Here is a 24,534-nt window from a genome sequence, read left to right on the forward strand (position 1 = left end):
CGCGACCAATTATTCCAATCTTACTTTTTTCAGCTTTAGACTTGCTTGAATTGCTTGCATTGCCTTGTTTTGGGATTGGATGAAGTTTTACGTCATCATCTTGAGATTTATCTTGGGTTCTAGTTGAGGGTAGAAATTCTTTTGCTGAAAACACGATGGGGGTGGTGCATTATATCCTTTATTAGCATTGGAATTAGAATTCCTCAACGTAGAGTTATATGTATTGGAGTATGGATTCCCTTGAGGTTGCCATTGAAATTATTCAAGGTATTAAATTGCACAATTGAGCAACCTTAAGAATAAAAATCACCTTATTGACATTCTGTAGTAGAGTGTCATTTTCAATACACTTCACAAGATAGCACCTATAATGGATAACCTGCGAATTTCAACCTTTCTAATTTCTTAGTGAGAAAATCCAACTTAGCATTTACCATGCTTAAGCTATCAACCGCCTATACTTTTGCTACTTTTTTAGGATGATTTTGCTCCCCGTGTCATTGATAATTATTAGATGCCATCTTCTTTAAGAGTGCATATGCATCCTCCGGTATTACTCATAAAAGGGTCATGTGCAATAGCATCAATGGTAATTTACGAGCATTTAAATAATCCTTGATAGAAATTTTGCATGAGAAGCCAATATGGAATACCATGGCATGGGCAATATCCTTGCAAATCTTTATATCTCTCCTAAGCATCATAGAGAGATTCTATAGGTTGTTGCTTAAACCCAATAAGATCTTGGCAGTCTTTCTAGGTGTTTAGTACTTAGTAAGAAAGTACTTATAAAGTGTATTCCATGAAGTGATGAAATTTGGTGCCACTAATGTTAACCATAATTTTGCCTTATCTCTAAATGAGAAGGGAAATAACCAAAGGTGAATAGCCTCTGTGCTCACTACATTGATCTTAAAGGTGTCACCAATATCGAGGAAAGAGGCTAGATGAGCATTGGGATCTTCTAATGGTAGTCCACCAAAGTGATATTGTGAAACCATTTGGATTTATGTAGGTCTGATTTCGAAGGTATTAGCTCTGATGACAATGCAATTTTGGCTTCCTTTGAGACTTGGAACCCCATATTCTTCTAAAGCTCTATCTTATCCTACTGGTTCAGCCATTCTTCTATCTCTTTTCTTTTCTCATTTTAGTTTTTTTTGCAAGTCTTTTTAATTTTTAGATTTACTTTCTCTAGTTCAAGATGTTTCGAACTTATTTGCATAAATAAGAGTCAAGTACCTAAAAAGAAGAAGTAAAATTAATTAAATAAAATAAAATTAAAGATGTTAGTCTAGAGAAAATAAAAAGTATGCTAATTTTGGTATTGCAGATTTCTCTAATAACAATGCCAAAAGCTTATTAGGCAAATTCTGCAAGTGCACGGATCACAACAAGTAGTAAAAAGTGATTATGAGTATCATTCCCACAAAAATGTTGATACCAAGTACCAGTCCTATTTGTATTTCTACAATCTAACAAAATCGAACAATTGTAATTGAATAAACAACTAATAACAAAAGAGAACTTGAATCTAATAATAATTTCTTTTAAAAACCTAATAATTAAAATTAGAGCCTGGATGTGTTTCACTAGCTATTATTCAGATTACAAGATCTTTTCACAATTCAAATTATTAACTTTAGTCAAGAGTAAATTACTCAAATTACTTAGAGTCTCCTTCAAACTTATCTAAGAATACCAAAGTCAATTATAACCTATTTTTCATGGTCATGTTAATTAACTAGGGTTTATTAAGTTCTTTAGCAATTTATTACTCCCCGAAGGATTCGTCTACTTTCAGGATCGAGGCTCCTGTGTTTTACAAGTCTATGAGCTGATAAATCATGCAACTTTCACTGTCTCTAATTTATCCAAATACATGTATTTAATTAAGCCTAAAATCAAATGTAAGAACAATTAGAAGTAACTTATAAAATTGACTGAAAATTAACTGATTGAAAGGAAATAAAGATCCAAACAAGTAATAGACTAGATACACAAATCCAAACCATAAGAGGAGTTTAGCTGCGCATAACTGCAGCAATACAGATAAACATCATTAAGGAAATCAAAGAAGAAAATGAAATAGTTAACTCAAACTCTTGAATCTTTACACAAATCTTCTTAATCTCCTTGAATGAGTCTTCAAAAGCTTTATGTCTATGATGGTTAGTTTAAAATAGCTATTTTGTCCCCCTTTTATATTCAAGACTAAAAAAATCCTATTTTGCCTAAAATTTTCAAGTTTCATGTGAAAGAAACTCTCTTTTATTCGACACGGCTTGAAACACGGTCATATCACGTCCTTCACCTTACGGCCTGCCTCAGCTCACACTCATGTATTATTCCATGTTGAACTTTCACAATTTCTTCGATTCGGGCAGAAGTAGGCATAGTCTGAACCACGCCCGTGTGATGCCTGTGTGTCATACTCTTCAGCATCCAAAGGTAGACATGGCTTCTAGCACGAAAATATGCGAAGTCATGCTTCCTGATTCTTCTTCCAGTGTTCAACATAGGCATAAGCACGCCCGAGTTTAGCCATAACATAGCTGTTCATTATCGTTTAGGATTCCTTTCTAATATTTCCTACAAAAAAGTAAAAAACTTATTAAAATCAAATACAGATTTCTAAATATACCAAAGTAAATAGAATACTAGAATAAAGGTGCAACTAAAATAAGTTCTTAATTAATACTAACTATTTATTTAAAATTCAACTCAAAGACATGTGTACAATTACACACAACCCACATACAATAAGTACTTGAACTGGTTCTTGACATTCTTTGTTTAGTTTTAGTAATTTAGGCTTCTTCGTTGTTGTTTTAGCACATTTAAAATAATATGTGTTATATTGTTATGTTTGCACAATTTAGGTGACATGCATTGTTTTGTTGTGTATCGAAAATTAAAATTATATGCTATTTTTAAGTTTCAACCTTCTTCCTCGGTGTCTTTTCATTAATAATAAGATGAAATTAGAGTTGTGTTGTTTAATTTTTATGTTTTGACTATGAATTCTCTTTGTTTGTCAGCGGATGTTGATTATTTTTCAACTCAGTAGCATACTATAGATGTTAGGATAAATTACTACATGCATCATAAATTGACTCTTTTTGGTCTTTCCAAATAATTTTGAAATGTCATTATTTGCTGATGCCTCAAAAGTGATTCACATTTATTATAGAAACAAGACTATTTATGAAGTAGAACTTGGTGATAATAATTTAGTTAGATATAATGAATGTGAGATAGAAAATATAGAAACTATAGTTGATGAAACTTTAGATGATGAAGGGTATAACACGGGTGAGAATAGTGATAAAGAGATGAATATGACTTTGTAGACTCAAATTATGATTTGAGAGAGTTTGATGACAAAGATTATGAGCTATTGAACAGTTTGTGGATAAAGATATAGAAAGGAATAGTCTGTTGGAGGTGGCAATGGCAAAGGTGTATATTATATTCATGAGATAATTCAAATGAGACTGTCTATACTCCTTCTTATGAGCTGAGATCTTACTCATCAAGTAATGATGAAAGTGATACAGGTTCAAAGAAGCCTAGGTAAAAAAAATTTAGTGAGAAAAATGATATATACAATCCTAAATACAAAGTAGGCATGCGGTTTAGTTCATTTAGGCAGTTCAAAGAATCTTCAAATTACTCAGCCATAAAAAATAGAGATCAAGTTATACTTGGACCTAATACTAAAACAAAATGTAAGGCTAAATGCAAGAAAGGTTGTGGTTATTACATAAGGACATGCCTCACCATAATTGATAAGAATGTTGTGAAAATTAAGAGTGCCAACTTCAACCATACTTGTAGGAGACAAAACTATAACAGACATGTCAATGCAAAGTTTGTAGCTGAGTACTATTTGGATAGTTTCAGGGCAGACCCTACTTGGAAGATAGAGGGTTTTATTGCAGCTATAAAGAGGGATTTTACTGTAGATGTATCTAGACTTTTGGCTTGGAGAGCTAGGAAAAGAGCAGCGAGGTTTATAGATGGTGAGAAGAAGGATCAATTGTCAAGGTTTCATGACTAAAAGCTTAAATTCTTAAAAAGCAAGCCAGGGTTAACCATTATTTTGACTTGGATGTGGGGGTTTTCATGGCAATATATGTTTGTCTGGCTGCTTTTAGAGAAGGTTTTAAGAAATGCAGACTTTTAATTTCCATTGATGAGACTTGGTTAAAAGGAATTTTAGTGGGCAATTATTAACAACAGTTGGATATGTCAATGATTGAATCTATTTATTTGCTTGGGCTTTGTTTCAAAAAGAAAATAAAGAAAATAAGAAGCAACATTTGGAATTACTGGCAAAGAATATAGGAGTTGAGCACAACAAACATTAGGCCTTCATGTCAGACAAACAAAAGGTATGCAACACTGCCTTTGAGTTGTTTCCTTTATTGTTCTTAAGTTATGTAATAATAACAACTATTTTCTATTTTAGTGGTTGATTCCTGCAATTGAAGAATTATGTTCTAATGCAGAGCACATGTTTTATATCAAGCACTTCTTCACTAATTTTAGGAGGAGGTTTCATAATTTATGTATGAAAGCACTAGTTTTTACAGCTGCACAATCTAGTTACGCTATGTCTGAAAAGTTCATATAATCAATTAAAAATTAGTCTAGGGGTGCTCATGACTATTTAAGTAACATAGCTCACCATTATTGGACTAGATCACTACTCCTAAGTGCGCTATGTTATTGAATAACCTGTGTGAGTGTTTCAATACCTTTATACTATAAGCTAGGACACAACTTATAATTATGATGAATGAAATTATAAGGACAAAGCTAATGAAAAAAATTGATAAAAAGAAAGATCAATGTTGAGGGCAGCTACTATATATTGTCCTAAGATCTATACCAAACTTGATAAGTCTAAGGAAGAAAGTAGTAGATATACTATTGAATGGTCAAGGGGATAAATATCAAATTGTTAGACCTTGTGGGCAATATGTAGTGGATAAGAAAGAGAGGAAATGCACTTGTAGAAGATGGGATTTAATTAGAATCCCTTGTGCACATGTTGCGAGTGCAATTTACTACCATAATGATAGTCCAGAAATTTTTTTTGGATGATTGCTATAAGGTGACAATATTACTAAGCATATACAGTCACATAATCAATCCCACAACATCAAATGACAACTAGCCTAAAGCCACTGCCTACCTGTCATGCCCCGTTACCTATGCATCGTGTAAAGCCTAAAATAGGAAGACCAACCCTAAAGAGGAGACTTAAAAAAGAGGTGATTGGGGCCCTGGTCAAGAATGGAAAAGTTCGAAAGAAAGGATTTGTCATGTATTGTTCTATATGTTAAAACATAGAGCATAACAAGACTTTCCATAAGGATAAGACTCAACATGTTAAAAAGACAAGGAATAAGTTGCTTGGAAGTATAAATATTATGTGTATTAGTTAAATTTGAGTTGTTTTGATGCTGGTAATTTATATATAAATAGGCATAGGTTAAGGAGAAGAGTGTTGCACATCCTGAATCAAGTTATAATGCTGGTAATGAACCTATACCAAATGATGTTTTTTGGGAAGGAGTACCAAATGAAGGTTTTTATAGGAATGTTGAAGTACATGATTATGTTGATAGATATGAACATGTTAAATCATAGCACAATGCTGAAATTAATGACAAAGACCAACTCTCACAGGTACATGATGGTCCAATAGGACAAACCTCCGAAGGACTAGAATCTATTATCCCTAGTTCACAAGTCTATAATGCCTTTTAATTTCTTAAAACATTTATATGTAATACTGTGCTTATGGTTGTGTTTAAAGAAACAACTTTATTTTCCATAGATGTAAAAACTAACCTCTGTAATAGATTTTCCAAGCAACATGGTTGCTGTTGATGAGGTGTTTAACTATTGGATGGACAGTGATATAACTCCTATTACTACACTGGATTCATAGAGGTCTAGATCCATATATGAATTACTTGGTGACCTCCAACTATTTGAAAATCAAGTAAAGAGACTTCCAAAGGAGAAGAATGATGGACCTGGCAGACTACATAAAGAGAATACTAAAATATCATCAAAGCCTTTTGAAGTTCCTAGATCTCAAACAAAACAAGTGAAGAAGTCATCAAAACTAAGTCAGGCTGTTGGAAGTCAAGGATAGAACAAAACTAAGGAGAAAACAACTATAATTAATGACTCTTTACTATAGAGAAAGAAAGATAAGAAGGATAGTGTCTCCAAGGCCCCAAGATCGTACTAGAGATAAGGAAAAGAAAAGAATGGAAGAACCAGCGTTAAAGAAAAAACTATGGCTGCCTTTATACCATAATAGTGGTATTAGATAGAAAAACCTAGTTTGGATATATGTTGGTGGACCATATTTTATGGACCTAAATGGTCCTTTTTTTATATGTTATTGAGCAACTTGGTTAAAAAATTTGCTCACTTTTTGCTATTCTAATACAATTAAGGCATATGAATTCATGCTTTTATTATTAAGAAGTTATTGTTTATACAAATGGCAGATTCTGTTGTTATTTTTTTTTGGCTTTTTAATATTACTTGCGCAATTGATTTATATCTTTTATAATACTACAAGTCATACCCATAATATGGTTAATATATTAATGAAAAGGTTCATGGCTACAATGGAAGATAGCAAACATCAAAATCATTAAAAGCATAATCCCATAACAAGACCTACAGGCTTTAACACAACCTTTACAACTACTTTCCAGTATAAACACATAAAAAAAAGACGAGCGTCATTTAAAGTACAAAATAAGTAGCTCATAATGCTACTTCATAATCACATACAACCCATACAACTTCAAATTCCCCAGCACTTTACTGCCACACCCAACAAACAAGCTTGAAAGAATCCAACCACTATTGCCCAACAAATAAGCTTGAAAGAATCCAACCACTATTGCAATCTTAGTTTTCAGTTTTACTAAAAAACCCTTCTTTTCTATCTTTATTTTTAAATATAATATTTCATATGCCTCCTTGAAATACTCGTACTCTGCCTCAAGATACTAAACCTGAAACCTCTACCCCTCGATTTCCTCATCCAGTTCTTCAATTCTCAATTTGCACTCTTTAAGCTACTCTAACTTGAACTCATACTTTGCAAAAGCTTCACGAGCTTGAACTAAGACATTATTTATTTCATCTCTCAAGTCATCAAAAAGATTCAAGTTGAACCCATTCTATTTGTTTTTTGTTGAATCCTATTGAAGTAATGTGTCTTCAGTATCTGTAGCTTGAATCGTCAGGGTACATTGCCCCTAGTTCTACCATTTCGTGCTTGACTAGATGATGGAGAATAACAAAGAAGATGAAGATCATAGTTGAGTGTAAAGTGTAGAAAGTAGAGAATTAATGGTTATATGGGGATAAATTATGTCACGACCTTATGAGAACCCATGTAGCACAAGGAATCCTACTTCAACAAAGAATCCTAATAAGTATTGATCTTGGCGTGTAATCTTCTTGTCACGACTTCATTTGTGGGCCCGTGACCGGCACTAGGGAATGGGTAGGCGTAAGGCCACCGAATCCCTTAGTAAGCCTGACACTCACTGACTTAAATAAATCTCATCTCAATTTAATATTATTAAAGCCACAAATTATCTTAATAGTTATATTTTACATAATTACTTCGGTCTGCCAGAAAAGTTAGGCGAGACCCGAAACTTAGAAAAATTACCACTGATACCTCTACTATTACTACTACGGAGAATCTAAGATTTTTACAATTTGACATACCAAATCAAACATCACCCAATGATGAAGAAGTCGGGTTACTAAGTAAGAGTCGCGAGAAGACTAACAGTCATGAATATGAAACACAGTAAATGGAGACTGTCAGTCTCGAGAGTGAGTTAAAATCAATTAATCTAGGGACTATTATATTCTTCACAGAAAATATAGATTATTCGAATCAGTATATCAAACCATGCACATAAATACCAATCATACTATAATCATACCATAATTAATAAATAATAAATAAATATATATATATTTTTACTTTTACGGGATGAGTGGCTCAGTAGAACTCTAACCCCAAATTCTAGTAGCCTTTTGGCTCTCTTAATCCAATAAGACTGGCACCCAGAGAGCAATGCTTGATCAAGGACCTTACCTCCAATCTGGTCACTTAAATTTCCAAATAAGCCGGCGCCCAGAGAGCAATGCTCGACCAGGGACCTTTACTCCGGCATCTCATTCCAATAGGACTGGCGCCCAGAAAGTGAAGCTCGACCAGGGTCCTTAACTCCAGTCCGGTCACTTAATATTCACTATCTGCTTAAGCCTTTCAGCTCTCTTATTCTAATAAGACTGGCGCCCAGAGAGCAATGCTCGACCAGGGACCTTACCTCCAGCAATTTACTCAAATCAGCCCAGAGAGCCATGCTCGACCAGGGCAAAACTCATAATAATCTTATTACCTATCCATGATCATTACCGGTACGCACGCGGTCCTGATGTAACCCATCAGGTGGCATGTTCTACGAAAGCTACATTTCCAAATCGCAATCATCACATTTAATAAATATCATTGTCTAATGAAATCATTCAACACATATTGAAATAAAGATTAAGAATTTAGGGTAAGACAATGTGCAATTCGTGTTAAAAAATAATAATATCTGTATTATTATAACGCTACTAATAATAATATTTATATTATTTTCAATAATTAAATATCAAGTGAAATTATTTATATTGCGATACTAATAATCATATTAAGCATAAATTTTCTAAAATAGCATATTTAATTCAGACTTAGCAATAGTGCAACGATTAAGTGACTTTAACTTACAGATTTGGCGACCTACTAGCTCTGCTCCGGTGCCTCGGTTGGAGCGAGCCGAACAGACATATCATCTAATCACGGAAAATAATTTATCAAAATGCTGAAACAATCGATCATTAATCCTAGGTCTAGACTCCTAGGACTGACTGTCTAAGAATCCCGATTCGGGAGAATTCTACCAAAAATCCGGCAGAACTTCCCCTACAACATGCACATTTACCCCCTGTAAAAACGGGTCCAAGACCTACCAGAAAAACACTTCAAATATCCAACACTTCAAACAACGGGAATCGGGTCCCCAGACTTCACTATTTTTCCGACTCCGCCATACAGCACAAAATACGAGGCAGGCAAACCGATAGACAATTATTTTTGACTCACAAATATCAAATATTCAACACAAAATAATAAGCATAAATTAAATCAGAGAATTTCTAAAAATTAACGGGCCAGAGAAAATTACCGAAACGCTCAATCGCTCGATCGACTTCCCTCCAGCCGCCGGAGTTCGATCGACGTTTCGAACTCACTATCGGACTCGAAACGACGCGCTAATGACGATCCCCGCTTCTAATTTTCCGATCTGACCTCCGATCATCCTGGGATATTTGCGAACGATCTCGGCCGTCGATTTGCAAACGGAGTCCGATCGCCATGAAATCGGTGCCATTGTGAAGCTTGAGCTGAGGAGAGTAGGGATACGTCCTCCGATCGTCCATCCTCCGTCGGAGCTCATCGGAAAAGCCAGAAAATGCGGCTGCCACCTACTTCGCAGGAACTCCTTCCTCTGGCTACCAAAACCGACGCCACCACCGCCAAAAGGTAGATCTTTCCGAGGGGAGCCGATCGCCACCGAGATCGGTAGGAAGGTGCGAAATGGCTGAACAGCCACCGCCACTCTTGGCGATTTCGCTGATGCCGCTGTCGCCACTGGCCGCCGCGGAAGGACACCATGCTTTTCTCTCTCTCTCTCTCTCTCTCTCTCTCTCCCCTATCTTCTCTCTTCCTTTTCTGCTTTCTTTTCTTCCAATATCGACATTAGGCCCCCAAACTTTCCTTCCTTACAACTTGGTCCCTCGACTTTTTGAATTACTTACAATTTCGCCCTGCAAAAATTCCAATTAACTCCTAAACTTCTTTTAGCCTTTCAATTAAGCCACTAACTATTTAATTTGGGCCAAATTATAATTATTAAAAATACATAATTACATATATACTCCTGGCCGACACATTTATTTACAAAAATACCAAACATCCAAATTTCTATTACGAACAGATCTGTAAGCCTGTGATCGGGCACTAGGGAATGGGTAGGCTTAAGGCCACCAAATTCCATAGTAAGCTTGACCATTCACTAACTCAATCAAATTGCAATCCGGATTCTAGCACTATTCCACAATTAACCTTTAGCCATTAGATACTACATTTTAAATTTGGTCTGCCAGCATAAATAGGTAAGACCTGAATTTATATAAAATTATAAAATGATAAGTCTGAAATTTCTACTCCGGAGATTCTAGAATTTTAAAAATCAAACATACCAAAAATAAGTTACATTAACCTGAAGATGAAGAAGTCGGGCCGCTAAAGGAAAGAACTGCGAAAAACTAACAAATACTTGAAAAATAATTAAATTGAGACTGTTAGTCTCGAGGGTGAGTTAAAATCATATATCCAAAAATGAACACAAATACTTCAATAAAATATTCATTTAATTAAAATAAAATATTAAGTCATGCAAAAACACGTGTCATGCCATGCTTTTATAAAATAAATTTTACATACTACGGGACGAGTACCTTAGTAGAACCCTAACTCTCAATACTAACAGTCTTAGCCTTTTATCTCTCTCACTCCAATAAGACTAACGCCCAGAGAGGAGCTAAAAACAGATCTCAGAAGGCAGAAGAGTTATGTGAACCCGAAGTGGGAGTGCGTGGCGATTTGTATTAGAGAGTATGTATTCGTAATGCGTCTCATATGCAAGAAGTGATGTGGTTTGGTAAGAAAGGTAAGTTAGCTCCTATTGTATGGGACCCTTGGGATTATCGGTAGGATTAGTGAAGTGGCATACAAGTTGGGCTTGCCGCCAAATATCTCGTAGGTCAATCTGATATTTCGTAAATTCGTGTTGAGGAAGTATATTTTCGATCCTTTGCTCGTATTGCAACCTCGTTATGTGGAAGTAAGCAAAGATTTGACTTACGAAGGATAGTTAGTCATAATCGTGGATTCTCAGGTTCGCCAGCTTTGCTCTAGATTTTACCAATGGTCAAGGTCTTGAGGTTGAATTATTCTGTCGAGGAAAGTATCCGAGAAGCCGAGATGGAGATGAGAGGTTCCTACTCTCATTAGTTTCAGTCTTAGTGTGAGCCTTTTATTTTAAAATTCGAGGACGAATTTTTATTAAGGGGGGAAGAATGTAATACCCGGAATTCTCTTTTAATAATAATAATATTAGTAATAATTAATCACGAGTTTTTATTTATTAAATTAATATTATTTTATTTTTAACTAATTTATTTGGGATGATTTAAAATAGAATTTCAATGCTAGATAAAAATAAAGGACTTATTTTTCTATATCTGATTAGTTTGATTTTCAAAGAAATTAATTAAATAAATTTCTCAGGAAATAAATTAAGTTCTTGGTCACTTAATTTTCTCCCCATATGAATATATGAATTAAATTCTATATTTAAAAGTTATGAAAGAATTAGTAAATAATATTTTTATAAAAGAATTTATTTGGGGAATGGCAATTTTTAATTAGCAAATGATGTTGATTTTAATTGAAAAATAGTTAGCAAGGTGATTATTTAAGTTAATTAAGTGTTAGGATTAATTTGACAATTAATTATGAAATAAGGACTAAAAGTATAATTTTACTAATATGGGATTTTAATGAAAATTTGCATGGTTGGTATTTTTGTAATTAAATATATCGATAAGAGCATTTTAGTAATTTTACTTTTAAAATCAAGGGTAAATAAGTAATTCTCTATTTTTAATAATTGTGATTTGGCCCAAATCAAGTAGTTAGGGGCTTAATTGAAAAGTTAAAGAGAAGTTGGAGGGTTAAATAGAAATTTTGTAAGGTGAAGTTGTTAGTAATTAAAAAGTTGAGGGACTAAATGGTTATTAAGAAAAAGTTGAGGGACTAATTTTCGATAAGGAAAGAAGAAGAAGAAGAAGAAGAAGAAGAAGAAAAAGAAGAAGAAGAGGAAAGGGAGCTTGGCATCGGCATTCATGGCAAATCGGGTCATGACAAATAAGGTTGAAATTGAGAGGGATAAGGGGAATTTGGAATTTACGGGAATTTGTATGCTTATTAGGATGTCTTCTAGACATGCCATCAAAGACATGTAATCCGTTCAGAAATTCTGCTGCCGTATTGTCACATGTTTCATTAATATGGAGGTTCGATACTATTAGTTGTGATTATAGATTTATGGTACCAACTTCATACATTTGGAATAGTTAAAGTGCTATTAGTGCAATTTACTCAAAAATTAACACATAAATATATATTTAAAAAATATTATAAAAATAGAACATGTCATACTCCTTTAATATAAAAAATATCTTTATCACATCAACTTTTCTTTTTATCGGTTAAACATTTAAACAATCACCTTTTTTGCCTTTTAAATGCTTAAATTTGCTCATTTGTTTTCCAATGATCACACGTATCACACACTTTCAGTGACTTTAGTTTTCAGATATCTTATTAAGTCCTTATAATTTTTATAAAATATATTTGAATCCTATTTTTATTCTTTTATAAAATAATAAAATAATATTTTTGATATATTAGGCAAGGTAACATTTTATTTGGTGAGAAATTTGGTCGCCGCATCAGTGCAAACAACCAAAAAACATATATAATAGCCGAAAGTGTGCATGTACTGTCGCCTGATTCATCAATGGAGAGGAGAAGTACTATTAATTTTGATTTATGAGTTGCACTACTAAATAGATAAATTAGGCATAGTTATAGTACATGTTATGCGTTTTACCCTAGGTTTCATAAATATATTAAATTTTTATTTAAAAATATCATCTTTCAAATCTAATTAAACTTAAAACAATTATATGTACTAATAATTTATTATGATCAAAAAATGTTTAGTTAGATGATAAATTACTTAAAAAAAATATTTATTTTATCAATAATTTATTTTTATTTTAATATTTAAACAATAAAATATGAGAAAAACATGATGTTTACTTAAAGAGTGCAAATGAAAAGAAAACACAAGGTGCTCGTTTGAAATGAAAAATATATTTGTCCCTTAAGCGTAAAGCATCAAACCTCATGGTAGTTTTTTAAAATTTATCCTTAACTTTAAGAATGCATTTTTAGCATACAAAACTAACGTAAAAAAATCAAAAGCATAATAAGTTTGCTAAAGAGTGTTGTGGAGTAGTATGAATTTTATAAATCATATAAATATATAATATTTGGTGACTAAAGTCATTACTCCAACATCCAATACTCTTCCAAATCGATCCAAGAGTCGGTTTGTACTTCGAAAAGCTTCATATTTACTTGGAATTGCTAATATACCTTGAAAACACACAATTAGCAATTCAGTAACTAAATCAAATAAAAACTCTATAAAATTACAAATATACCAACAATAAACATACAATAAAACCATGAAAATATATATTGCTACTTCGATCCTGACCATTATATGAACCCTAAGACCATTTCTAAATGCTCTTTAACTATTGTTGATAATTAATATCGGATAAATATTTTACTTTCATTATTAACGGGCTAAGTGAATGATTGTCCTTTTATATAACTATGTTCAGCAATGGATTAAATTATCACAACAATGTAATGGCTCTTTTATGTTAGTTACTATGTATCTATAAACACTGGAAACAAAGGATTTCTGCATATTTTCTTTTTATAGAAATAACCAATAATCATAAAACTATAGATTAAATGAAAAGTACAATTTGAATTATGCATCCTACATTTTAATATAATGAGACGATAAATTCCCACGATCCAGTCTCGTATTAAAGTCACGGTGATATATCCATATCGTCACTATCATCAATAAAAAACCCCTAAGGCTTGTTATCGAGGAACTTCTATTTGTGAGTGTTGACAAAAAAATTTAAACTCAAGATCCCCCTAATTCTTACGAATAAAAAATCTCAATCAAATGACTTCCTAATTTGACATATAATTTGAAAGAAAACTAGCTAGTAAATAAAAAATATAATAACTTAATTAATTAATATGGAATGTAATCATTATAAGGGAGTAAAATTGGTCGTTAAAACAACTACAACCACTAAAAAACTGAAATATGAATTAATTAAATAGGTTGTTTCTTGTCTATTTATACAATAATATACATTTATAATATATAATAATTCATGTCCACAGCTAAAAGAGATGAAAATTGAATATATATTGATAGTTAAGTATATTTATAATTTTAGTAAATGTCAAGTTAAGAAAAGTCATATGTTAATATAAATTAAATATATGAATTAATCCGTTATTTAATAATTAATACGTTGTATAATTCATAGATTTCATTTCATTTAAAAACTGTTAAATTTACAGAATTTTACTGAATAAAATTATGAGATTAAAAATTAAAATCAGATAAATTAATATAAAATTTTAATCAGAATCTGATAATTAATTTGAAATTCGATTTGAAATTCTAAGCAACCCAATATTTCTGAATCTGACTTGATCGGAATTCTTAATTATCCAAACTCACATGACCATTGTGAATGTCAAAGAGTTTGGTTCATAGTGAGTTAGTGGCTTCTATGGCATGCCAAAAAGAAGTAGACGAATTACTTTGTTCTTTAAGCTCGGTTCTTTGGATGATTGGTTAATTGTTGGGGATTTCAAAGACATCAAATCTGCAGCGGAGAAATTAGGGGGTTAACCTCATCCTAAGTGGTTATTGGGGGGTTTTAATAGGGCCATCTTAAACGCTACACTGTTTGAAGTTGATTTTGTTGGGTATCAATTTACTTGGTCCAGGGGAATCAATGGTGCAGACGGAATTGAAGAGAAGCTTGATTCGCCTTTGGTGATATTGGATGGCTTTGTAGTTTTCCAGAAGCAAAGTGTATTAGTTTGCCTGTTGTGTCCTCCGATCATTCGCCAATTTTGGTGTAGGTGGTTAAAGTTGTCTATCGAATTAGGAAAAGAGTCTTTAGATTTGAAAAGTTTTAGCTTAGCGAGTCTGATTGTGCTATCACTATAAGAAATTCTGCATTTAATGATGGATTCTAGTAACAGATAGCATCCGTCGCTAAATGCCAATGGAATAACGACAATATAGTGATGGGAAAAGCAAAAGAAAAACATTTGAGCTTTAACGATAATTTAGCGACAGACTAACGACAACATTTAGCAGCGGCTATATTGATGTTAAATTTGGCGCTATATTTTTGGCGCCAAATTTAGCGACAAATTTATGATGGTTTCTACCAACAAATTTAAAATCCGTAGCTAAAATATGACTACTTGATTGTTAGCCAATTTTAGCAACGGATGTAGCTACTAGTTAAGCGACAGATTTATCGACGGATTTGCAACGGATTTTTAAATGTTTTATTTTTCACACTTTTCTATTTTCACTCTTTTTTATCCAATTTTAGCGACTGGTTTTCAAATATTTAGTTTTTCATATTTTTTCATTTTCCACTTATTTTTCTTAACTTTAACAATGGATTAGCAGTGGAATTCTGAATTTTTTCATTGTCGCACTTTTTGTAATTCTCGCTATTTTTATTGAATTTAGCGCATAATTTTTTCGTTGCTAATTTTTAGTCATTATAAATCACTTCTTTTTATTCATGGTCATCTAATGGTTAGACAATTAAACTCCAAGACCTCAACTATTGTTAATCTTTCTAATTTTCTTCTCCTTTGTGTTACACATTTTTTAATATATATGAACATATGCTCGAAAAATGTCTACATCTACATATTATGTCATAATTTCTTAAAAAATATTATTGTTGATGTGTCATGTTGCTGTATTTGAATGTTATTATGAACTCGTACCCCATAATTGGACATTTATGGCTATAGATCAAAGTTACTTATGCACATATTTTAAATATGTGACATATATAAAAATTAATTTCAAATATGATAAATTATTGTAGTGATGTAGCTAACTATAGTATTACCGATAAAGATATTTTATAGGTTTATTTATTCTAATTTTTCTCTTAAACTTTTAATTTAAATAATTGAGAATAAAATAATTGGCATTTGGATATCTAGTTAAATATTAGTGTTTTCTATGACACATTTACTCAAATTACTTGTACCATAGCTTATATATCAATTTAGATTTATTCATCTAAAAATTTAATTTGTTGATAAAAGTTTCTCAAAATAGAGCACTACTTCTATTGACTTTTATCTTTATACTCTCTCTTTCTTACTATTTGTTCTCCGTATACTAATTTTTGGAAATAATTAATTATAAAAAAGTTCTAATTATAAATCATATAAATCTAAAATTTTATTTGAAGCAATGATTGGTTATGATTTAATTTCGGAATGCCTTTTAAGCATACAACTCTAATATAGGAAAGTCAAAAATCAAATAACTAGTTAGCTCGAAAAAAGTTGCAAAGTCTTAGATATGTTTTTGATTAAATTAGTTAACCATTTATCCTTTAAAAGCATCATATATTTCACCAAAAAGAAGCATCATTAAAAAGTACAAATCCATTCATAAGTAAAATAGTTTGATCAAAACAAACAAAAACATGAATTCGAAAATAATTTTCTCGATAATATTTATGTTTTTATTGTCGATGTGTATTCCTAAAGCAAAATCAGTTGACGTTGATATAACAACACTTGGTGCCAAAGCAGATGAGAAGACAGATATTATTACAGTATGAATATGCGTTTGATATATTTTTAATAATATAGTAATCGATGTTAATATATATGGTTGCATATTTAACTAAATTTATTTTTTTTATTTTTTTGTTTTAGGCTTTAATGGATGCTTGGAAACAAGCATGTGCAGCAAAAGGTGCAAGTAAAGTTATAATTCCGAAAGGGACATATTTGCTAGGTGGTCCAGTAATAATGGCAGGCCCTTGCCAAGGAACAGTAGAACTTGTAGTTGAAGGAATAATAAAAGCCCCGACAACTTTAAAAGGAGACACATGGGTTAGTTTCGAACATGTTGATCAGTTTACAATGTCTGGTGGCGGAACTTTTGATGGTCAAGGGCAAGCTGCATGGGGGCAAAACGATTGTGCAAAAGATGCAAAATGCGATGCAATGGCTTATGTAAGCTCATTTTTAATATTTAGTTATATTACAATCTATTCTTTTATTTTAGAATAAGTAATTGTTTATGTTCTTGATAATGCTTCTAACAAAATTCACTTTTCCTTTTTTTGAAACTCTTACTAGAATTTGAGATTCAATTATCTCAACAAAGCCTTAATTCATGATATAACTTCTCTCAACAGTAAGAATTTTCATGTCAACATCTTGGGATGCAATGACATTACCTTTAAAAGTTTCACAGTTACTGCACCTGCAACTAGCCTAAATACAGATGGAATTCACATTGGACGATCAAAAGGTGTTAACATTATTGATACAAAAATCGGTACCGGTGATGATTGCATCTCAATCGGTGATGGTAGCCAACAAGTACATATCACAAATGTAAAATGTGGACCAGGCCATGGCATTAGCATTGGAAGTTTAGGGAGGTATCCTAATGAAGAGCCTGTGTCTGGAATTTTTGTTGAACATTGCATCCTCTCAAATACTGATAATGGTTTGAGGATTAAATCTTGGCCTGGAATGCAAAGCGGTACTGCAACTGATTTACATTTTGAAGATATTACAATGGACAATGTGAAGAATCCCATCCTTATAGATCAGATGTATTGTCCATATAATCAGTGCAACCATAAAGTACGTATTTACAATGAAAATAATTTACAAAAAGAATATTAGTATTAGATTATATTATAAAGAGTTCTTATACATTTTTTATATATCACTAACTTTTCTGTTTTCTAAATTTTTAAATCTACAGGCAGCATCGAAGGTAAAGGTTAGTAATGTTAGCTTCAAGCGTATAACAGGAACTTCTGCAACTCCTCTGGCTGTTCAACTTGTTTGTAGTAGTGGCCTCCCATGTGAGAGTGTAGAGCTTGAAGATGTTGATCTTAAATATACGGGTGGTGATGGCCCTGCAACATCTGAATGCAGTAATGTGAAGCCAAAAATTGCAGGAACATTTAACGTAGCTGGATGCGAAGCTTAAAATCAAGTCTGCGGAATTTGAAATGTAATAATGTGAATATCATTTTCTTATAGTTAATATATTCAACTGAGAACAATATTTTGTTTGAGGATGAGTGGTGAATACAATTAAATTTATTATTGATGAATAATATATTCTTTTTAAATGCTCAATTTCTTTACTTTCTAATCTAGGAATCTGTGGTGGTAATTTGTTATGTTTGTTTTATAATATAGGATATTTAAAATTGCTTTTAGATCTTTCAACACACTTATTCAAACTTTTTTTCATGTAGGTTTTTCAGTTAATCTTTAGCTTAGTTCATTTCTTATTGTCCAAGTCTGTTAAAATTAATAATATTGAAAATTATATTTTGAAAATGAAACACTTACATTTCTTGAGTTTGCATTCCGTTAGCACTTAAGATGTCTTTTGTCAACACAAATTGTTAGTCAATGTTAAATGAATCAAATCAAGAATAAAAAAAGAGCTTACCATAACATTTTCTTCTTTTTCTTATTTAGCTATATTTTACTTAACATTACCATTTTATTTTAATAATTTTAAAATTTAATGATCATAAAAAATAATTAAAAAATAATAAATACATATATTAAATTTGTGGCATTATATAATTACTAATTTCTTAAATTATATTTATCCATCTTTATTTTAATAAACACTTAATTATATCATTTTATTTGATTAGTATTTAATATTAGAATGTATTTGATATTATCATTCTATTTAATTAGTGTTTAATGTTATAATAAATTATTATATAACCATATGAAAACCACATATATTTTTTATTGAAATTCTACATGATGTGATTTTATAAAATGTTGCCAAATGCAGCTTTATGGAAAAACTTGACTTTCTTTATATCTATTATTTATTATTTATTTGATTAGTATTTAATTTTAGAATGTATTTAATATTATCATTTATTTGATAGTATTTAATGTTATAAAATATTATTATATAATCACATTAAAGTCATATATTTTTTTATTGAAATTTTACATACCTATAAAATATTGCCAAGTGAGCCTCATGAAAAACTTGGCATTATATATATATATATACATACTAGTAATTTATTTGTGTCAATGCATAATAAATTAGTGGCGTTATATAGTTATTAATTTTTTATATATTTGTTTAAAATAAAATATTAATATTCATTAAGAAAGCAAATTCAAAGCTAGCAGAGGTTAATCAAACCATTCACCATGGTCAACTTCTGAATCGGTCACTCTAGCCAACAAGTGGGCAACTCGATTCCCAAACCTTTTCACAAACACAATATGTGCATGATTCATCTCTTTGAGAAAAGATCTACAATCTCCTATAAGTAAACCAAATAGCGAGCTATTAACACCAACCTTATTGACAGCATTAACAAGAGTAAGACAATCAGACTCAGAGACCACATAATTCAAATCAAGACCTTTTACCCAACACAAATCTTCTCGAAGACTTAATGCCTCAGCAACTTGAGGATCTAGAGGGCCAGAAATCAAGCCATTTGTTGCTGCTCGAAAGGTACCTGAATCATTTTTAAAAATGAAGCCAAAACCCAATCTATTGTTTGCAACAAACACCACAACATCGATATTGCATTTGAGCCATCCTTCTACTGGACAAGTCCAAATCCCGCTTGACTGATGTGCAGGCACATTTTGGTGAACATCATTTCTCTTCTGAGCTATACACCGCTGTTCTAAATAGCTCTGACCCTGGTGAATCAAATTGGCAGACCCATTGAACTAATTTTCCCAAACCACACTATTTCAATGAGTCCAAAATTTCCAACACAACATAGCAGCTAAAGCAGCACCTTCCTTCGGATAAATAATAAAAACAAACTAAAGCCACTCTTTGACTAATGTCACATTACCTCTATAAAAACCAATAGAGCTTGAGAACCATAAGTCTCTTGCAAACTAACAATCAACTAAAATATGAAATTCACTCTCTTCTTCTCTAGCACAAACCAGGCATTCAGCTCCAACCTCAACATCTTTTTTCGTAGATTATCTCTAGCTGGAATTCAATTTCGAGCAGCTCTCCAAAGGAAATTCTTAACCTTTGGAGGGATATGAAGCTGCCAATGTTTGTTCCAAAAAAGATATTCTCTATGATTGCTGACTTGTTCTCCCCTGTTTCGTAACGTTCTATGGACACTCTTAACCATATATGACCCCTTCTTGTCAAAAAACCAGCTCCATTTATCCTTACTATTTTGAGGGCTCAAAGGAATGCTAAAAATCAAAAACTATCCCTATCATTGAAAATAGATCGAATAAGATCCCTATTCTAGCTTCGGGTGTTAGGAACAATAAGATCTACTACTTGTAAATTCTCATGTCCGTTAATACATTGACTACGAATGAAAGGATCATTATTATCAGGAAGTTATGGTTCCTTCCATATAGAACCTTCTTTCCATCACCAATCCTTCTCCTACGACCCATCTTTAACAAATTTTGAGCTGAATAGGAATTATTCCCCCAAGTTGAGCTTCTAAAAGCGAACAATGTTGGAAGTAACGAGCCTTATATATCCTAGACATTAAAACTTCAAGGTCATTAAGCATTGGCCAGATTTGCTTCCCTAAGAAAGCAATATTAAAATCATGGACTTGCCTAAAACCTAATCCCCCTTTTGATTTCTTTTCACACAAACTCTCCCAACTCATCCATGGGATGCCTCAACCCTCTCTACTATTTGTGCCCCACCAAAAAGAATTCATCATTTTCTCAATATCTTTACACAATCCCAAAGGAATGAGAAACACAACCATAGCAAAGTTAAGAAAAGATTGAGCAACAGTTTTTAGAAGAATTTACTTACCCGCACGAGATAAGAAACATTTGCCCCAACCTTGCATCTTCCTCTAAATTTTATCCTTTATTGCTCCAAAAATTCTTTTCTTATTACCACCAATCACTGAGATTAAACCCAAATAATTACTAAATTCATTAGATGCTTCCACCTAAAACTGAGAGCAAACAATTCTTTTGTTAGTGTTACTAGTATTAGAACTGAAATAAATATGAGACTTGCTATAATTAATTGCTTGTCCCGCTGAATTCTCATAACAGCTAAGGATCGAAGCAATCTTTGCACTTTCACTTCCATTAGCTCTGAGAAATAACTAGTTATAGTTTGCAAGCATTTCTTGCTACTCAACAACCATGTAACAGCCCAGCCAATTCATTCTTCCGAATAGTAGGCAACAAACCTTCAGCACAAAGAAGGAATAAGTATGGTGATGACAGGTCAACTTAGCATAATATTTGGGAAACAATAGGGCCAAGCATATCTTGATCATGAATAATAAAGTATTGAATAGTAGTAACATAGAGCATCATCAACTCGATCCATCTATTTGCAAAACCCATACAAATCATGATACTCTTTTAAGAATTTCCAATCAACTCGATCATAAGCTTTACTTATGTTGATTGTTAGGGCTACTATACCTTCCTTCCCTTGAGTCTTTCTCCATAAATAGTGCATCACTTCGAACGCAATCATGATGTTATCAGTTATCAGCCGCCCCAGGATAAACGCACTTTGCATTTCTAAAATGATATGTAGTAAGATCAACTTGAGTCTATTTGCTAAGAGCTTAGAGAGGATTTTATAAAAAAAAATATTACATAGAGAAATTGGGCGTAGGTCACCCATAATCTCCACCTTTTGCTTTTTTAGAATTAAGATCACAATAGTATCATTGAGCCCGTTAGGAAGAAAACAATATTGAGCATGTTGATCACTTTCTTAGAGACATGTTTGCCAATAACGCTCCAAAAATGTTGGAAGAAAGCAGGGTTTATACTGTCAAAGCCCAAGATTTTTCTGGGTGCATGTCTTGGATGGTAGCCTTTACTTCTCAAATGAGATTAGAGCAAGTTATAACTCATTATGCTCAAGCGAGACCACCCTGGATATTTTCTCACTAATGTTTTCAGATTTGTCCTCACTACCACTAAAGAGCTCAGTAAAATAATCCATGATCACTGAACTTATCCTATTTGTTTTATCCCTCCAATGGCCATCACTGTCCTTTAAACGACCAAAGCTATTCTTTTTCTTTCTTTTAGAAGCCACTGCATGGAATTAGCAACAATTGCAATCCCCCTCTCTTAGCCAAAATGTTTTTGACCGTTGCTTCCAGAAGCTTTCACATTGCTAAAGAATAGCATGATATCAGTTTTTACACTCCTGAAATTCTTTGACAGAGGACATGTCATGTCTGCTACAAAGAAGGGCCATTTTATTCTTATAAGCATTAAGCCTTTTCTTAAAGTTGGCAGAAATCTTATTACCTCATACTTGGAGCGTCCGACCACAAGTCTCAATTTTTTTATTGAAGCGAGTGCCCATGAAATCTATTCCACCATTCCTCCACAACAATCCTATAATGATCATTAAGAAGCCAAGCATTCTCAAAGCGGAGTTTTTATTATGGATAAGAACATATGATCAGAAGAAGTCACTTTAAGATTCTAAAGAAGAGCTTCTCGAAAACAAAATAGCCAAGACTTATTACCCAATACTCTATCAAGACTTTCCTCAACCCAAGTAATCGTGCCACGACCTCTTTCCCAAATAAACTCATACACTTTCGTACCAATATCAAACCATAATCATCAATAGCACTACGAAAACCGTCAAACAACCATTGAGGATGGTGGACTCTCCCTTTCTTCTCATGAGGAGATAAAAAATCATTAAAATCTCCTCCACGACACTAAGGAAGAGAAGATTTAAAAGCAATAGAACAAAGCATGTTCCACAACTCCCTATGTTTAAAGCGTTTTGGCATTCCATAGAACCCCATTAAACGCCAAGAGGGCATATTAGCAAATGTAATTTCTATATCAATAAAATCACGGGAGTAACCAAGGAGAGAAATAAAATTTAGAAATCTCCATAATAGGGCAAGAACCCTACTATGGCCAACACAGTCTACTGCAAACACTCTATCATAACCCAACTAGACTTATTATTTTTAGCTTAGAACTATTACAAAGAATTTCTGAAAGCAAAATAAAGTAAGGTCTTTTAGATTGGATAAGTTCATGCAATAATTGGATTGCTCGTGGCTTGCCCAGCCAACGATAATTCCAGAATATGGTGCTCATTGCTCTGGATATGCCTGGAAGCCAGAGCCCGCCTTCTCCAAGTCTTTTGAAGTTGCAGAATCATCATGGGCCATTTCCAAGTCAAGCCCATTTTCATGAGAAACCACATCTTCATTATACGTATACTTTTAATGTCAAATAATTACTAATCCATCTTTTCCATGCGAATCTTCTTCCATATTCTTTCCATGCACATATGATACCACAATCCCATTATTTAAGCCATTCATCAGCACAACCCTTCTATCTCCTATAATCCCTGCTTGATGCGTGCTTTCTTTCCTTATCACCTTCTCTTGATTTATAGCAAGTCCTAAGATTATAGGATACTTTTGTTTTTCTAAAACTGGATCAACAATCATATTATTAGAGTTGCTCACCACCGTATCACTGACCTTTATCGGTGAAGTTGACCTCAACCACTTTTCTCCTTCTTGTTGATTTCTACGAGTTGGAACCCTCAGCTAAAGGCCATAAAGCTTTTCCATCGTCTCACCAGGATCCTGAAATAGTTTTTGGGTAGAAGCTTTCACTATGGCCGATAATACCACAATAAAACAAAACATAGGGAGTCTTTCATATTTGAAATTCACCCAAAGTCCAAGTACCTCCCACCTTTTTTATTTTCATCTTCCGCTTCAATCGTAGTCGGATATCCAACCTAACCCTCATTCTCATGTAAGTACGCCATATCCTATCAAAGTTGTTTGGGTCTACCTCAATAAATATGTTCTGCCACCCTTAAAGACATGAATCCTTCCGGAAGATCATAAATATGGACCCAAAGAGCAGTATGAAACAAAGGAACATGCATCAGTTGTTCATCTTGTTCCAGTTGTTTCAGCAAAAGAAGATGTTGCTCGAATGTCGATGGTCCAGAATTGATAACCCGCTTCATATCAATCTCATGGAAAAACTGAAAGAGAAACAAAGTAGAGCTGATTTCTCTAATACAAACTCCTTCAACAGGTCTGCATAAAGAGGCTAAATTTTGTTTCATGAAACTGAACTTGATCGGCTTCTCAGTTAGAAATCTACCGACCAAAGTCCATCAAAGATCCACATTAACCTCACGAACCTCCACATCCTCTAGTATCAATCCATTTTCCTCTTCCTCGAATGTCATATGAGCACAGAGATCTTTGATATTTTCTTATTCCATGATTGCAATGGAAAGAGAAAAAAAGCAATAAAAAAGGAGAAGAACACTTGTCAAAGAATAATACTTACAACCTCATCTA

At 32.8% G+C, this 24,534-nt stretch overlaps 1 protein-coding gene across 1 annotated transcript; it reads left to right on the plus strand.

Moving 5' to 3' along the window:
- The first annotated feature begins 16,562 nt into the window (after window positions 1–16,562).
- On the plus strand, window positions 16,563–18,307 carry LOC107262277 (exopolygalacturonase-like). The gene is made up of 4 exons (XM_015727113.2): window positions 16,563–16,752; window positions 16,856–17,158; window positions 17,285–17,800; window positions 17,925–18,307. Exons 1-4 carry the CDS (start codon window positions 16,621–16,623, stop codon window positions 18,153–18,155), a joined length of 1,182 nt encoding a protein of 393 aa, XP_015582599.2. The 5' UTR covers window positions 16,563–16,620; the 3' UTR covers window positions 18,156–18,307.
- Window positions 18,308–24,534: the final 6,227 nt, after the last annotated feature.

The sequence above is a fragment of the Ricinus communis genome, chromosome 7, assembly GCF_019578655.1.
Source record: "Ricinus communis isolate WT05 ecotype wild-type chromosome 7, ASM1957865v1, whole genome shotgun sequence".
In the NCBI taxonomy this organism is placed as follows: domain Eukaryota; kingdom Viridiplantae; phylum Streptophyta; class Magnoliopsida; order Malpighiales; family Euphorbiaceae; genus Ricinus; species Ricinus communis.